At 37.0% G+C, this 19054-nt stretch overlaps 2 protein-coding genes across 5 annotated transcripts in view; both read right to left on the bottom strand.

The window, feature by feature from the left end:
* Positions 1-16178, bottom strand: part of LOC109556791 (mitochondrial adenyl nucleotide antiporter SLC25A24-like) — a 136271-nt gene extending 120093 nt beyond the window's left edge. The window contains exon 1 of the mRNA XM_070785998.1: positions 16077-16178. The gene's annotated coding sequence lies outside the window, so the exon portion shown is untranslated. The remainder of the gene's footprint in view (positions 1-16076) is intronic.
* The window catches only part of LOC109556790 (mitochondrial adenyl nucleotide antiporter SLC25A24-like), a 45372-nt gene continuing 42406 nt past the window's right edge, over positions 16089-19054 (bottom strand). For all 4 annotated transcript variants that reach the window (XM_070786001.1, XM_070786000.1, XM_070786002.1 and 1 more), the window contains 2 exons: positions 18239-18470; positions 16089-16218 (listed from right to left, as the gene is read on the bottom strand). In XM_070786001.1, coding sequence (XP_070642102.1) covers positions 18267-18470 — 204 coding nt within the window. In that variant the 3' untranslated portion in view covers positions 16089-16218; positions 18239-18266. The remainder of the gene's footprint in view (positions 16219-18238; positions 18471-19054) is intronic.

The following is a 19054-nucleotide window of genomic DNA, read 5'->3' as shown; positions in this document are numbered from 1 at the left end:
TTCTGTCTGTGGTTTTATGCTTTTGTAATTGAAGTATAGTTGATTTACAATGTTGTGTTAATTTCTGCTGCACAACAAAGTGATTCAGTTATACATATCTATACATTTTTTATATTCTTTTCCATTATGCTTTATCACAGGATATTGAATATAGTTCCCTGTGCTATACAGTAAGATCTTGTTGTTTATCCATTCTATATATAATAGTTTGCCTCTGCTAAGCCCAAACTCCCTTCCTCCCTCCATCACCCCCTCCTCGGCAACCATAAGTCTGTTCTCTATCTACGTCTGTCAATCTGTTTCTGTTTCATAAATAAGTACATTTGTGTCATATTTTAGATTCCAAATATAAGTGATATAATATGGTATTTGTCATTCTCTTTCTGACTTAACTGACTTAGTATGATAATTTCTCAGTCCATCCAAGTTGCTGCAAGTGGCATTATTTCATTCTTTTTTATGGGGGCTGAGTAATATTCTAAAAACATCTTCTTTATACACTCATCTGTCAATGAACATTTAGCTTGTTTCCATGAACTGGCTATTGTGAATATTGCTGCATGTATCTTTTTGAATTATAGTTTTGTCTGGATGTATGCCCAAAAGTCAAATTGCTGGATCATACAGCAACTCTATATTTAGTTTTCTGAGGAACCTCCATCGTTGCTGCACCATCTTATATTCCTACCAACATTGTAGGAGCGTTTCCTTTTCTCCACACCCTCTCTAGCATTTTTTATTTGCAGACTTTTTAATGGTGGCCACTGGCCATACTTGCCAATGTGAAGCAATATCTCATGTGGTTTTGATTTGCATTTCTCTAATAATTAGAGATTTTGAGCATCTTTTCATGTGCCTGATGCCCATGTAGAAATGCTTACTTTTTCCCTAATGTTGAGCCCATTTTCCCTATTGATTTTCCCCCAATTTATTATTTTAAAAATTGTAAACTACAAAAATGTTGTACAATGAACATTTGTATAATTACCACCTAGTTTCTAAATCTGACATTTTGCCATACTTATTTTTTGCCTCTCTTTTTCTCTTCTCTGTACATACATATAAATGTGTGTATGTCTTTTGAAAGTAAGTTGCAGACACTATGACACTTCTTCCTTAAATACTGAAACATCTCCTAAAAACAAGGACATCAGTCCACATAACTATGGTATTATGATCAATGCCCTTGAAAATTAAAAATAATTCCCAATATCACTAAATACCTCTTTATTCAAATTTTGCAAATTATCCAAAAGATGTCACTTATAGGTTTTTTCCCCAAGCTAAAATCTAAACAAAATTCACTCCTTGCACTTGGTTGTTATATTTCTTTAATTTCTTAATCAAGATTAGTTAGTGCCAGTCCCCTACCACCACCATTGTTTCTATGACAATGACTTTTTGAAGAGCCCAGGCCAATTGTCTTATAGAATATTTCACATTCTAGATTTGTGTGATTGATTCTTAATAGTATCATGTGTCTTATTTCTCAATCCCCTATATTTCCTTTAGGTCTGAAAGAACAATCAAATGCCAGTAAAACATTTTTTTGGCAAGAGTACTTCATATCAGAAGTCATGCATTTCATATTACATTACATCACATCAGAAGGCACATATATCAGGTTTTTTCACTGCTACCAACACCAAGTTTGGTCACTTGGTAAGGGTGGTGACTATCCATTCTCTCCATTGTCAAGGTTTGTTTTCCTTTTTGCAGTTAGCAAGAAATCTAATAGATGATACTTAGGCATTACGTGAATTTACTATTCCCCAATACCATTTAACTTAGTAGTTTTAACATTCCCTGATGAGCCTAGGATTCAGATATTGATTTTGAAATATCATTACTCTGTATAAAACTAAAAAGAAAAATAGTTTAGTATGGGTTTTTGAGAGCAGGGAATGTATCAATACAAGCAACCAGAAAACATCATTTTCCAAAAATTACAGAAGAGCCCAGAAAAAATTAATATGGACATGTTCAAAAAACAAAGGGAGATTCTCAGTTGCAGTTATAACAGAGTAGATTCTGTCAACTAACCCTTCAAATAAGAATACTCTTAAAAGATGAACCAAATAGGCTTCCCAGGTGGTACTAGTGAGAAAGAACCCACCTGCCAATGCAGGAGATATAAGAGATCCAGGTTCAATTCCTGGGTCGAGAAGATCCCCTGGAGGAGAGCAAGGCAACCCACTCCAGTATTCTTGCCTGGAGAATGCCATGGACAGAGGAGCCTGGCAGGCTACAGTCCATAGGGTCACAGAGTCAGACACGACTGGAGCGACTTAGCACTCACACGCACGCACAAATACATAAAAACACTGTTTGAGGGCAATCAATGCAAGCAAGACAAGATCACTGATAGAAGGAAAGTATAGAAGTAATCATTATATTCACTCTGGTGTTTTTTCTTAGGCCATTTGACCATTTTCAGCATCAGAGAATAGAGTTCAAGCAAGAAAACAACAATGTTACTGAACTGAGGACAGAAGTGCCAGATATTTGAGGACCAAAATCATGAAACAGAGTTAGCATTAGTGAAGTGAGTCCAAAAAATTTCTGGATAATTTTCCCTTGGAGCATTGCCAACTCTAAAGCTGCACAAAATGAAGTTTCAATAAAGCCAGCAGAAAAGAGCAGCTGGAAGGCTAAAGATGTAAGAAAAGATTTTAGCAGTAACACAGTGCTGGATAACAGAGGTTGGAGTTTAAGTCCAACAAGGTGGGGGGCTGTGATAATCACTCTAGGCTTTCAAATAATGCCCATGAAGAGTCACTATCTAGGGGTAAAGGACCATACTCTAAGAGTTCCTTGGAGAAAAGGCAAAGCTGAAATAGGTTATCTTTAACAAAGTCTAAACTTTTAGAGGAGAAGGCAATGGCACCCCACTCCAGTACTCTTGCCTGGAAAATCCCATGGGCAGAGGAGCCTGGTAGGCTGCAGTCCATGGGGTCGCTAAGAGTCAGACACGACTGAGCAACTTCACTTTCACTTTTCACTTTCATGCATTGGAGAAGGAAATGGCAACCCACTCCAGTGTTCTTGCCTGGAGAATCCCAGGGACAGGGGAGCCTGGTGGGCTGCCATCTATGGCGTCGCATAGAGTCGGACACGACTGAAGTGACTTGGCAGCAGCAGCAGCAGCAGCAGCAAACATTTAGATGATCCATGTATTCTGTAGCTACCTACCAAAAACCTTAACCCTGTTTGGAGAAAAATAACATTATCCAGAGCCTACAATTTTTCATACAAAATGCCCATCATTCAGTTCAAAATAATGAGGCATGCTATTTTAACAAAGAATCAAATAACTGAAAACCTACCAAGAAAAAAATCAATAAAAAATTCATATATTAAATTTAAAATAATTGTGATTAATATTAAGAAATTAGAAAAAAAGTGGAGACTTTCACAAGAAATCTGGAATCTATTTTTTAAGAATAAAAAATGGAAAGCCTAAAATTGAAAAAAAAAAATACTTAAGACTTCAATGTATGAGTTTAATAGCAGATTAGACATTGCAAAACATAGAATTAGTGAACTCCAGAAGATAGGTTCAGTAAGAGGAAAAAAAAAAAAAACCCACCCAGATTGAAGCACCTCATTGAAGATATGAGGGTGGAGGAGAACAAAAAATACAGAAAAGAACAAAATTCATATATGAAGAACAAAATTTAACACACATGTAATTGGAATGTCAGAAAAAGAGAAACAATGGGATCGAGCAATATTTGAAGCAGTTTTGTCTCAGAATTTCCCCAAACCTGACAAAAGCCATCAAATTGCATATTTTTAAACCGGGACGAGGATAAATATAAAGCAAATGACATTTAGCATGCATGTTCAGTCACTCAGTCATGTCTAATTCTTTGGGAACCCTATGGACTGTAGTCTCCCAGGCTCCTCTGTCCGTGGGATTTTCCCAGCAAGAAAACTACTGGAGTGGGTTGCCATTTCCTTCTCCAGGGAATCTTCCCAACCCAGGGATAGAACTCATATCTCCCATGTCTCCTGTATTAGCATGCAGATTCATTACCCCTGAGCCACCTGGGAATCCCTAAATGATACTTTAGGCACATAATAAACTGTTGAAAACCAGAGACAGAGAAAAAAAAAATCTAGAGAAAACAGAAAATACAGCATATTAAAAAAGCAACAATAAAACTGATAGCTAACTATTAAACAACAATTACAGAACTCACAGACATTGGAACAATATTCTTTTATTGTGCCATAAATAGAGACAAACAAAGCTAAGAGAATCTGTTGCTAGCAGATCTCCACTAAAAGAACTTCTGAACGGAGTTCTTTAAGAAGAATATAATCCTCAGCGAAAGAAAGGAAATTCAGGAAAGGAAACAGAAACAAAAAGAGAATAAAATATATATTAATGCTGATTTTTAAAACAGTAATGTCTTACGGGGTTTAAAACATATGCTCTAGTAAAATATATGACAACAGTAGCATAAAAGGAGGCAGTATAAACGAAAAGTGAAACTGTTATATTAGAAATTGGTAAAAATACTAATTTAAGGTAGGCTGTAATTAACAAAAGATTCGTAATCTTTAAGGTAACCATTAAAAGAAAAATAAAGAATATATAACTAACAAGATAATATAGAAGAAATAATGAACATATCTGATATAATATGTGGTCTCCACTTAACATGTAATAATACCTTAAAATACAAATGTACTAAATGCTAATTAAAAGACAAAATAATCACACTGAATTTTTTTGAAGATCTAACTATATGCTTTTCATAATGGATATATTATATATAAGGATACAGAAAGGCTGAAAGTAAAAAGGTGTTTAAAAATTATACCAAGTAAACATTAACCAAAAGAAAGCTATTGTAACTATATAGTATCAGACAAAGTAGACTTTTTAAGGCAAAAACATTACTAGAAATAAGAGGAACATTTTGTAATAAGAAAAGGATCAATCGAAATTGCAGTTCACATAATAATAATAAAGCTTCAGAATATATAAAGCCAAAGTTGACCAAGTTAGAGGAGGGATGGAAAAATCTACAATCATGATTAGAGATTTAAACACAATTCTGTCAGTAACCAATAGAAAAAGCAGACCAAAAAAATCAGTAAGAATATAAAACATTTACAAAGCACTTAACTAATTGACCTTTCATAACACACATGTGCTGTGCTGTGCTCAGTTATTCAGTCATATCTGACTCTTTTCAACCCCATGGACTGTAGGCCACCAGGCTCTGCTATCCATTGAATTTCCCAGGCAAGAGCACTGGAGTAGGTTGCCATTTCCTACTTCAAGGGATCTTCCCGACCCAAGGATAGAACCCACGTCTCCTGCATCTCCTGCATTGGCAGGCAGATTCTTTAACACATATATAGAACACTAAATACAACTTCAAAACCCACTTTCTTTTCCAAGTGTACAGTGAACATTTACCAAGATAGACTATATCTGGACCATAAAGCAAGTCTCAATAAATTTCGAAGTATAGAAATCGTGCACAGTATATTCTCTCTATATGGCGTAATTAAACTAAAAGTTCAGTGTTAAAAAGATCATTGGAAAATCCCCAAATGTTTGTAAATTAAGCAACATATAATGAGTACATTGTATGTAACCAATGAGTATATTCTAAATAGTCAATGGGTCAAGAAAGAAATCACAGTGGAAATTTGGATGATATTTGAAATGAATAATAATGAAAATGATATCAATTTATAGTGTAGAAGTAAAGCAGTACTCAGAGAAGGCAATGGCATCCCACTCCAGTACTCTTGCCTGGAAAATCCCATGGACGGAGGAGCCTGGAAGGCTGCAGTCCATGGGGTCTGCTAAGAGTCGGACACAACTGAGCGACTTCACTTTCACTTTTCACTTTCATGCTTTGGAGAAGGAAATGGCAACCCACTCCAGTGTTCCTGCCTGGAGAATCCTAGGGACAGGGGAGCCTGGTGGGTTGCTGTCTATGGGGTCGTACAGAGTCGGACACAACTGAAGTGACTTAGCAGTAGCAGCAGCAAAGCAGTACTTACAGAGATGTGAAATTATTCAATAGAATTTATATATTAGAGAAGAAAGATTGTAAATCAATTATTTTAACCAGGGGTCAGCAAGCTTTTTCTATAATGGCCCAGATAGTAAATATTTTAGGCTTTGGGGACCTCTTGCAGCTACTCAACCCTGCCATTGCAGCATGAAAGTACCATAGACAATATGTAAATAAATGAAGGTGTTCCAATTAAATTTTATTTCTATAAACAGGTAGAGAGTCAGATTTGGCCTCCAGGCCTAGTTTGTCAACTTCTGATCTAAACTTCTAACTCAAGAAATTAAAAGAGAAAAAGGACGATGAAAATAATACAGAGAAGAACAGAAACCAAACAAAAGAGAAAAATCAATAATGTCAATAGATGAAATCAGTAAACCCCAACAAATGTGATTAAGAAAAAGAAAGGAAAAATAACAAATTGCTTATGTCAGAAATGAAAAAAGAGACATCACTTAAGACCAACAGCATTATCAAGGGTTTAATAAAAGGACATTATTAATGACCTTAGCTAATTAATTCAGATATTTAGATGAAATAGATAAATTCTTTGAAAAATATAATGTCTTCACACTGGCAAAAGAAGAAATAGGAAGCCTGAATAATCAATAACTTTTAAAGAACTCAAATCTGTAATTAAAATACGGGGCGGGGGAACCTTCCATCAAAAATATTCAGACAAAATTGGCTTCACTGGTGAATTTTTCCAACTATTTAAGGAAAAAACAATTCGAATCATATACAAATTCTTCCAAAGAATAGAAAAAGAAGGAACATTTCCTGCTTTATGGGGCCAATGTAACCATAATACCAAAACCTGATAACATTACGAGGATAGAAAATTACAGCCAGGGGGCAGTCCTAAGATGGTGGAGGAATAGGACAGGGAGACCACTTTCTCCCCCACAAATTCATTGAAAGAACATTTGAACGCTGAACAAATTCCACAAAACAACTTCTGAATGTTGGCAGAGGACATCAGGCACCCAGAAAGGCAGCCCATTGTCTTCGAAAGGAGGTAGGACAAAATACAAAAGATAAAGAGAGACAAAAGAGGTAGGGATGGAGACCCATCCCGGGAAGGGAGTCTTAAAAGAGGAGAAATTTCCAAACACCAGGAAACCCTCTCACTGGCGGGTCTGTGGGGAGTTTTGTAATCTCAGAGGGCAACATAACCAGGAGGAAAAATAAATAAATAATAAATAAAACCCACAGCTTACATGCCTAACAGCAACTCCCAGCAGAAAAGTAGCCCAGACATTGGCATTCGCCACCAGCAAGTGGGGGTTGAACAGAAAGGCCTGGTCTGCATTGAGGGCAATCTGAGGGAGCTAAAATGAGATAGCAACCCAAACTGTGGGATAGCCAGAGAGAGAAAGGGGAAAAAAAGAGAGAAAGAGAGAACTGTCCCTCGAAAAGCCCTACCTAAGGCACCATTGGGCCCACTCACAGAACAAAGGATGAGGAATACCAAAGGAGAGCTAGCCTGCTGTGGACTGGCCCATCCCCCACTGGAGGCAGGGAGGCAGGCAGGCAGGCAGCAGCGAGAGCTGGAAAGGCAAGGGGCAAATTTGACCCCAGAGCCGGCATCCTCTACCAAACTGTGAGCAGGCTCCCAGTTGCTAACCAAGACTTTTGGGATCCAGGACGGTTGACATCCGCCGGGAGGGTCACAGCCAGAGATCAGCTCCCCAGAAGAGACTCACAGCACACCTGAGAGGGCCCTTCCACTGCGCACCCAGGAAACCAAGTGGCCGGGATCGGGGAGGTGATAAGATGCACCCCCCCCACCTAGGGAGAGTGCACTCGCCAAGCAACTGGTCGCCTGAGCTGCTTGGACCTAGGAAGGGCACAAAACGCAGGCCTATCCCAGTCTGCGTCTTTGTGGAGTACCCAAGAACCTGAACCTGAGTTGCGTAGACCTGGGAAGTACACGCAACCCAGGGCCCACTTTAGACAATTACCCTGCAGAGCAACCTGGAACCTGAACAATGCAGACTGGGAAAGCACACACACCATGAGCAGGGGCAAACCCAGCGCGGCCGGGACACTGCGAGCACTCCCCACACACGCCAATGATATTTGTTTACAGTGTCCCTCACTCCCCACAGCACCAGTGAACAAGTGAGCCTAAAGAAGTGACCACCTTCGCCTCCTTGTGTCAGGGTGGAAATTAGACACTAAAGAGAACTGCAGACAGACAAAGCCAAAATAAACAGAGGGAACCACTTTGGAAGTGACAGGTGCAACAGATTAAAACCCTGTAGTTACACCCAAGACACATATTAATCAAATTAACAAAGATCAAACACAAAGAACAAATATTAAAAGCAGCAAGGGAAAAACAACAAATAACACACAAGGGGATTCCCATAGGATAACAGATGATCTTTCAATAGAAAGTCTTCAGGCCAGAAGGAAATGGCAGGACATACTTAAGGTGATGAAAGAGAAAAACCTACAACCCAGATTACTGTACCCAGCAAGAATCTCATTTAGATATGAAGGAGAAATCAAAAGCTTTACAGACAAGTAAAAGCTGAGAGAATTCAGCACCACCATTGCTGAGAGAATTCAGCACCACCAAACCAGCTCTCCAACAAATGCTAAAGGATCTTCTCTAGACAGGAAACACAGAAAGAGTGTATAAACACAAACCCAAAACAATAAAGTAAATGGCAATGGGATCATACTTATCAATATTTATCTTAAATATAAACGGGTTGAATGCCCCAACCAAAAGACAAAGACTGGCTGAATGGACACAAAAACAAGACCCCTATATATGCTGTCTACAAGAGACCCACCTCAAAACAAGGGAAACATACAGACTGAAAGTGAAGAGTTGGAAACAGATATTTCATGCAAATAGAGACCAAAAGAAAGCAGGGGTAGCAATACTCATATCAGATAAAATAGACTTTAAAACAAAGGCTGTGAAAAGAGACAAAGAAGGACACTACATAATGATCAAAGGATCAATCCAAGAAGACGATATAACAATTATAAATATATATGCACCCAACATAGGAGCACCACAATATGTAAGGAAAATGCTAACAAGAATGAAAGGGGAAATTAACAAGAACACAATAATAGTGGGAGACTTTAATGCCCCACTCACACCTATGGATAGATCAACTAAACAGAAAATTAACAAGGAAACACAAACTTTAAATGATACAATGGACCAGTTAGACCTAAATGATATCTATAGGACATTTCACCCCAAAACAATGATTTCAGCTTTTTCTCAAGTGCACATGCAACCTTCTCCAGGATAGATCACATCCTGGGCCATAAATCTAGCCTTGGTAAATTCAAACAAATTGACATCATTCCAAGCATATTTTCTGACCACAATGCAGTAAGATTAGATGTCAAATACAGGAGAAAACTATTAAAAATTCCAACATATGGAGGCTGAACAACACGCTTCTGAATAACCAACAAATCACAGAAGAAATCAAAGAAGAAATCAAAATATGCATAGAAATGAATGAAAATGAAAACACAACAACCCAAAACCTGTGGGATACTGTAAAAGCAGTGCTAAGGGGAAGGTTCATAGCAATACAGGCTTACCTCAAGAAACAAGAAAAAAGTCAAATAAATTACCTAACTCTACACCTAAAGCAACTAGAAAAGGAAGAAATGAAGAACCCCAGGGTTAGTAGAAGGAAAGAAATCTTAAAAATTAGGGCAGAAATAAATGCAAAAGAAACAAAAGAGACCATAGCAAAAATCAACAAACCTAAAAGCTGCTTAAGAAGATAAATAAAATTGACAAACCATTAGCCAGACTCATCAAGAAACAAAGGGAGAAGAGTCAAATCAACAAAATTAGAAATGAAAATGGAGAAATCACAACAGACAACACAGACATATAAAGGATCATAAGAGACTTATCAGCAACTACATGCCAATAAAATGGACAATTTGGAAGAAACGGACAAATTCTTAGAAAAGTACAATTTTCCAAAACTGAACCATGAAGAAATAGAAAATCTTTACAGACCCATCACAAGCACAGAAATTGAAACTGTATTCAGAAATCTTCCAGTAAACAAAAGCCCAGGACCAGACGGCTTCACAGCTGAATTGTACCAAAAATTTATAGAAGAGCTAACACCTATCCTACTCAAACTTTTACAGAAAACTGCAGAGGAAGGTAAACTCCCAAATTCATTCTATGAGGCCACCATAACCCTAATACCAAAACTTGACAAAGATGCCACAAAAAAAGAAAACTACAGGCCAATATCACTGACGAACACAGATGCAAAAATCCTTAACAAAATTCTAGCAAACAGAATCCAACAACATATTAAAAAGATCATACATCATGACCAAGTGAGTTTTATCCCAGGGATGCAAGGATTCTTCAGTCTCTGCAAATCAATCAACGTAATACACCACATTAACAAATTGAAAGATAAAAACCATGTGAGTATTTCAGTAGATGCAGAGACAGCCTTTGACAAAATTCAACATCCATTCATGATTTAAAAAACCTTCCAGAAAGCAGGAATAGAAGGAACATACCTCAACATAATAAAAGCAATATATGACAAACCCACAACAAACATTATCCTCAATGGTGAAAAATTGAAAGCATTTCCCCTAAAGTCAGGACAAGACAAGGGTGCCCACTCTCATCACTACTATTCCACATAGTTTTGGAAGTTTTGGCCACAGCAATCAGAGCAGAAAAAGAAATAAAAGGAATCCAGATTGGAAAAGAAGAAGTAAAACTCTCACTGTTTGCAGATGACATGATCCTCTACATGGAAAACCCTAAAGACTCCACCAGAAAATTACTAGAGCTAATCAATGAATAAAGTAAAGTGGCAGGATATAAAAGTAACACACAGAAATCCCTTGCATTCCTATACACTAACAATAAGGAAACAGAAAGAGAAATTAAGGAAACAATTCCATTCACCATTGCAACGGAAAGAATAAAATACTTAGGAATATATCTACCTAAAGAAACAAAAGACCTATATATAGAAAACTGTAAAACACTGATGAAAGAAATCAAAGATGACACAAATAGATGGAGAAATATACCATGTTCATGGATTGGAAGAATCAATATAGTGAAAATGAGTACACTACCCAAAGCAATCTATAGATTCAATGCAATCCCTATCAAGCTACCAACAGTATTTTTCACAGAACCAGAACAAATAATTTCACAATTTGTATGGAAATACAAAAAACCTCGAATAGCCAAAGCAATCTTGAGAAAGAAGAATGGAACTGGAGGAATCAACCTGCCTGACTTCAGGCTCTACTACGAAGCCACAGTCATCAAGACAGTATGGTACTGGCACAAAGACAGAAATATAGATCAATGGAGCAAAATAGAAAGCCCAGAGATAAACCCATGCACCTATGGACACCTTATCTTTGACAAAGGAGGCAAGAATATACAATGGAGAAAAGACGATCTCTTTAACACATGGTACTGGGAAAACTGGCCAACCACTTGTAAAAGAATGAAACTAGAACAATTTGTAACACCATACACAAAAATAAACTCAGAATGGATTAAAGATCTAAATGTAAGACCAGAAACTATAAAACTCTTAGAGGAAAACATAGGCAAAACACTCTCTGACATAAATCACAGCAGGATCCTCTATGATCCACCTCCCAGAGTAATGGAAATAAAAGCAGAAATAAACAAATGAGACCTAATTAAACTTAAAAGCTTTTGTACAATGAAGAAAACTATAAGCAAGGTGAAAAGACAGCCTTCAGAATGGGAGAAAATAATAGCAAATGAAGCAACTGACAAAGAATTAATCTCAAAAATATACAAGCAACTCCTGCAGCTCAATTCCAGAAAAAGAAATGACCCAATCAAAAAATGGGCCAAAGAACTAAAGAGACATTTCTTCAAAGAAGACATGCAGATGGATAACAAACACATGAAAAGATGCTCAACATCACTCATTATCAGAGAAGTACAAATCAAAACCACAATGAGGTACCATCTAACACCGGTCAGAATGGCTGCTATATGAAAGTCTACAAACAATAAATGCTGGAGATGTCCATTGACAGAACAATGGATAAGAAGCTGTGATACATATACACAATGGAATATTACTCAGCCATGAAAAAGAATACATTCGAATCAGTTCTAATGTGGTGGATGAAACTGAGCCTATTACACAGAGTGAAGTAAGTCAGAAAGAAAAACCAATACAGCATACTAATGTATATATATGGAATTTAGAAAGATGGTAACAATAACCCTATATGTGAGACAGCAAAAGAGACACAGATGTATAGAACAGTCTTTGGGACTCTGTTGGAGAAGGTGAGGGTGGGATGATTTGAGAGAATAACATTGAAACATGTATATTATCATTATATGTGAAACAGATCACCAGTCCAGGTTTGATGCATGAGACAGGGTGCTCAGGGCTGGTGCACTGCAATGATCCATAGGGATGGGATGGGGAGGGAGGTGGGAGGGGGACTCAGGATGGGGAACACATGTACACCCATGGCTGATTCATGTCAATATATGGCACAAACCACTAAAATACTGAAGTAATTAGTCTCCAATTAAAATAAATAGATTTTTTTTAATTAAAAATAAAAAGAGGGTTAAAATAAAATAAATAAATATATTTGAAGAGAATTGGCACGTTTATCATACTGAGTCTTCCAATCCATTAACATGGTATACATATCTGATTTGGGGGTGATATAAAATGTCTCTCACTAAACTTTTATAATTTTCTCTGTAATGATTCTGCACAAAATTTATAACATGTATTTATAAGCTCTTCCTATTTTATATGATTATAAAAATTATTAAAATTTCATTTGCTGAATAAAAAAAGAAAATTACAACCAAACTTCTCATGAATAGATATAAAAATATTAATCAAAATACTATCAATCAAATTAAACTCTATACAAAATGGCAATGCAGCATGAACATGTGAATTTTTTCCCATGACTTCAAGGTTAACATTTAAAAATCACTGTGTAATTTACAGAAGAAAGGAGAGAAATCAGTGTTATTTTGATAAATGCAGAAAAAGCAATTGATAAAATTCAATGCCAATTCATAATTTAAATTTCAGCAAACTAAGAACAGAAGGGAACTTAATCTCCCTAAGGGTATATTCAAAAAATCCACAGCAAACAACAAACTCAATGGTAAAATGCTGAACAATCTTCCTCTGAGTAGGAATGAGATAAAGATGCTTACTCCTACCATTACCATTGTACATTACACTGGAGGTCTCAGCCAGTGCCATGAGGCAAGGAAAACAGGTGAAAAGTAAAAACTGGAAAGGAAGACACCAAACTATTGTATTCACAGAAGGCATATCTATGTACATATAAAACCCAAAATGAAAAGAAAAATTGACAGATAAACTATTACAATTAATACATATATTTAGCAAGGTTGCTAGATACAAGATTATTGTTCCAGAACCAACTGTATTTCTAAAATCTGGCAAAAGCTAATATTTAGAAATATTGTATAAAATTCCATTTGTCATCACACAAAAAAATTAAATGTCTAGTAATATACCTAAGATACACATCACCTGTATATTGAAAAATATAAAATATTACTATGAGAAATTAAGTAAGACCTAAATAAATAAGTGAAGAGGTATACCATGTTCATGGACTTCTAAGATATAAATTATTCCTAAATTAATCTAAAAATTAATTTCGATTACCATTATTAATCAAAATAATCTCAATCAAAATCTTGGGTTTTTTGATGTGGGAATTAACAGGATGGTTTTACAGTTTATGTAAAAATGCAAAGTGCCAAAAATTTCTAAGATAATCCTGAAAAGCAGCAACATTAAAGGGCGTATAATACATATGAAGATTTCTTATAAAGCTACAATAATTAAAACAATATACTTATTAATATAAGTATTTAAATAGAACAGAGTAGAGAATTCAGAAACAGGACCATACAACTCGAGTAACCTGATTTACCACAATGCAATAAAGAAAGAATGATCCTTTCAATAAATTGATCTAGATGAGAAAAAAATAAGTTTTTACTTTCATTACTATAAATACACACAAAATATCCTGAGTTGCAGACCTAAATAAGAAAAGGTAACATGATAAATTTTCTAGTAGAAAAGAGAAAAATTTTGTGATCTTGTGTTAGGCAGTTTTTTAAACAAAACACCAAAAGAAAAGATTAGTAATTTGTACTTCAAGAAAGTGAGGAACATCTGTTCATCAAAAGATACCCTTAAAAGACTGAAAATACAAGCCACAGACTTGAAGAAAATGTTTGCAGTATACAAATTTGACAACCGACTTGTATCCAGAATATATAAAGGACTACCACAAATCCGGGGGTGGAGGGGAAGCAATCCAGTAATTTTTGGTGGACAAAAACACTTTATAGAAGAGGATATACAAATGGTAAGGCTTCCCTTATGGCTCAGTTGGTAACGAATCTGCCTGCAATGCAGGAGACCTGGGTTCGATCCCTGGGTCAGGAAGATCCCCTGGAGAAGGAAGTGGCAACCCACTCTAGTATTCTTGCCTGGAGAATTCCATGGACAGAGAAGCCTGGCCGGCTACAGTGCATGGGGTCACAAAGAGTCGGACATGACTGAGTAACTAAACCACCACTATACAAATGGTAAATGAGCACATAAAAAATATTCAAAATCACTAGACACTAATAAAAGTCACAAAGAGATTTTATTGTACATCAGCAGAATATCTAAATTGTAAGACTGACAATAACAAGTGCTAACAAAGATGAGCAACTGGGACTTATAGATTGCTTTTATAATGCAAACTGAAATAAGCATTTTGGAAAACAAATTTGACAATATCCACTAAAGTTGAATATGCATTTATTCTATAATCAAAAAAGATGCTTATGTTTTTCAAAAGACAAGTACATGAATATTCATATCCATTTTATTCATAATAGCCCCAAAACACAAACAACCCAGATGGCCATCAATAGTATAATGGATAAATTGGAATATTATAGAGCAAAGATGGAGAAGGCAATGGCACCCCACTCCAGTACTCTTGCCTGGAAAATCTCATGGACGGAGGAGCCTGGTGCGCTGCAGTCCATGGGGTCGCTAAGAGTTGGACACGACTGAGCGACTTCACTTTCACTTTTCACTTTCATGTACTGGAGAAGGAAATGGCAACCCACTCCAGTGTTCTTGCCTGGAAAATCCCAGGGACGGGGGAGCCTGGTGGGCTGCATAGTCCAGTCTATGGGGTCGCGTAGAGTCGGACACGACTGAAGTGACTTAGCAGCAGCAGCATAGAGCAAAGAAAAAGACTACATGTAACAGTGACTCTCCAAGACAGTACACAGTTTTTAAGAACAGATAAACTAATAAACGGTGATAAAATCAGAATAATAATTACTTTGGTGTGGAATGTTTATTAACTGGGAAAGGCATAAAGAAACCTTCTGTAATGCTAAAAATGTACTGTCTTAATCTAGTTGGTAGTTTCATGTATATATATATATATATATATATATATGTAACAACTCCTACAATCAACAGTTGTCAGACTCTTTCTGAATTCAACAGATAAATTTTTTCTAATAATTGGCAGATATTTTATCAACTTCTTTTTAAATGAATTTGAATCACTATATACCATCTTGCAAAAATCCTTTAAAAGTCACTTAAATACCGAACTTTTGAATCCTTCATTATCACAATCTTGTAAACTCTAGTTCAAGAATAGACTGGATACCTTTGGCATGGAGACATTAATTCTACCACCTAAGGCAGAATATCCCATCTTCATGTGGCTACGAAGTTTAGATTTGATCTTTAAAACTCAATTTCAAATAAATAGGACCATTAAAACTCATATGAAGAGGATTTCCTAATTTAGTCTTTTCAAAAAAACTAACATGAATGATGGTAAGGAGGAGAATTCTAAGACATTCTTCAGAGCAGAAAGTAAAAGTCCTAAATCACATGGGGTTTTGTAACTATCATCCTTCTCACAAAAACTCACCTTGAACCTGCATGCGAGTTCTCACTAGATTCAGTGGGTAGCTGACAAACTGACCACAAAAGTTAGAGAAGGCACAACATCCCGTCAAAATCACCAGTCCAGGGTCTTCTGTATGAGTGTTTAGCCAGTGAGTCTTCAAAAGCTGACAGAGAACAAAGTAACAACACACTTTAACAGCTGTTAAAGAAGAACCAAGATAATAAAATGCTAATATATTTTCTCACGACAGTCAGACTCCTTGCTATCTTCTGTGTTACATTAGCAAAGTATATAAAATGCAGAATGCAGTAATCCAGTACAGAGTAGCAAAAGCCATAGGATATATATTTTTGAACTGCTAACTTTTCACATAATTTAATACAAATTCATAAAGCCCTCAATATTTCACTTTCCTGGTGGCTCAGCTGGTAAAAAATCCACCTGCAATGTGGAAGACCTGGGTTCAATCCCTGGGTTGGGACGATCCCCTGGAGAAGGGAACAGCTACCCACTCCAGTATTCTGGCCTGGAGAACTCCATGGACTGCATAGTCCATGGGGTTTAAAGAGTCAGACCCGAAAGAGTGACTTTCACTTTCTTTTCAACATTTCAAGGACTCAAATTATCTAAATATTATCTCTTTTCCTAAGCACCATCCTAGCAATCAAAATTAGCCAGAGGTGTTCTCTATGCATAAAAACACCATGAGATTAGAGGACCTTATTGATGGAAACTGAATCTGGACTTTAGTTCCCTGGTTGCCTAATCTTTACGGAAGCTTATTATGTCAAGTTGCATTTCTTCTTACAGTAGTATTTTTGTTTCAGCACTCCTTTACATTCTAAAATATCCTTGAGGACTCCAAAAAGTTTTTGTTTATATAGGTTACATCTATCAATATTATCTATCACATGAGACATTAAAACAGAAAAATTTTAAACTGAAGAATATGTTCTTATTAACAAGCAGAGGAATGTTATCATTAATCTGGGGGGAAAAAAACCTCTTTCATTGCAAGAGAATGAAAGTGACAAAGGTAAATGACATCTTCATATTATGAAAATAGTTCAGGCTTCAAGGACCCTTAGAAAGGGTCTCAGAAATCCACCTCTAGAGTGTCCAGATCAAGCTTTAAATGACTGATTAAGTGGTTCTGAAATATCAAAATAATTATTTTAATCTAAAGATACCAGGCAATGCCACTGTTTACTTCTAATGGGCTGAATTGTGTCCCCCCACCACCAAAATTCTTATGTTGAAGCCCTAACCCTCAGGGCTTCAGAATGTCACTGTTCATGGATAAAGTCTCTGAAGAGGTAATTAAGTTAATTTCATTAGGCATTAAGAGTGGAGAGTTTGTATTCACACATGCTTGGTTGTCTGCCAGGATCCCCTCTCCATGGAATTTTCCAGGCAAGAATACTGGAGTGGGTTGCCATTTCTTCCTCCAGGGGATCTTCCCAACCCAGGGATCAAACCCAGGTCTATTTTGTCTTCTGCACTGGCAGGCAAATTCTTTACCACTGTGCTACCTGGGAAACCCTTATTCAGAGTGGACCCTATTCCAGTATGTCTGGTGTTCTCTTAAGTAGAAGTTTGGATACATATGTGCTGGCACACAAAGGAAACTATGTGAGGGCAGAGGGAGCTGGCCATCTGCAAGCCAAGGAGAGAGCTCTCAGAGAAACCTTGATCTTGGGCTTCTGGTCTCCGGAACTGTGAGAAAACAACTTCTCTTACACAAGCCACCTAGTCTGTGATATTTTGTTATGGCAACCCTAACAAACTAGTACACTACTTTTAAGGCCTTTCCTCATTTAATGATTCCCCAACTTGATTAATTATCAGATTTACTTAGAAGTTTTAAATTTATTTTTTATCAAAGTATAGTTAATTTCACCTGCTAGCACTCATTTCATATACTAGCGAAGTAATGCTCAAAATCCTTCAAGCTAGGCTTCAACAGTATGTGAACCATGAACTTCCAGATGTTCAAGCTGGATTTAGAAAAGGCAGAGGGACCAGAGATCAAATTGTCAACATCCACTGGATCACAGAAAAAGCAAGATAATTCCAGAAAAACTTCCACTTCTGCTTCATTGACAACACTAAAGTCTTTGACTGTGTGGATCACAACAAACTGTGGAAAAATCTTAAAGAGATGGAATACCACACCACCTTACCTGCCTCCTGAGAAGTCAAGTCGTTCAGTCATGTCCGACTCTTTGTGACCCCATGGTCTGTAGCCTGCCACGCTCCTCTGTCCATGGGATTTTCTAGGCAAGAGTACTGGAGTGGGTTGCTATATCCTTCTCCAGGGGATCTTCCCAACCCAGGGATCAAACCCAGGTCTCTCGCATTGCAGGCAGACACTACCGCATGGGCCATCAGGAAAGCCCCTGCCTCCTGAGAAACCTGTATGCAAGTCAAGAAGTAACAGTTAGAACCAGACATGGAACAACAGACTGGTTCCAAATTGGGAAAGGAATATATCAAGGCTGTATATTGTCACCCTGCTTATTGGACTTCTACGCAGAATACATCATGTGAAATGCCGGGCTGGACGAAACAAGCTGGAATCAAGATGGCTGGGAGAAATATCAATAACTTCAGATATGCAGATGACACCACTCTTATGGCAGAAAGTGAAGAGGAACTAAAGAGCCTCTTGATAAAGGTGAAAGAGAAGAGCGAAAAAGCCAGCTTAAAACTCAAAGATCAAAAAACTAAGATCATGGCATCTGGTCCCATCACTTCATGGCAAATAGATGGGGAAACAATGGAAACAGTGACAGACTCCATTTTCTTGGGCTCCAAAAACACTGCAGGTGGTGACTTCAGCCATGAAATTAAAAGACACTTGTTACTTGGAAGAAAAGCTATGACAAACCTAGACAGTGTATTAAAAAGCAGAGACATTACTTTGCCAACAAAGGTCTGTATAGTCAAAGCTATGGTTTTCCAATGGTCATGTATGGATATGAGAGTTGGACCATAAA

The sequence above is a fragment of the Bos indicus genome, chromosome 3, assembly GCF_029378745.1.
Source record: "Bos indicus isolate NIAB-ARS_2022 breed Sahiwal x Tharparkar chromosome 3, NIAB-ARS_B.indTharparkar_mat_pri_1.0, whole genome shotgun sequence".
Lineage (NCBI taxonomy): Eukaryota > Metazoa > Chordata > Mammalia > Artiodactyla > Bovidae > Bos > Bos indicus.
Note: the sequence above shows the minus strand (reverse complement) of the source record. Positions and strands in the feature narration are given on the sequence as shown.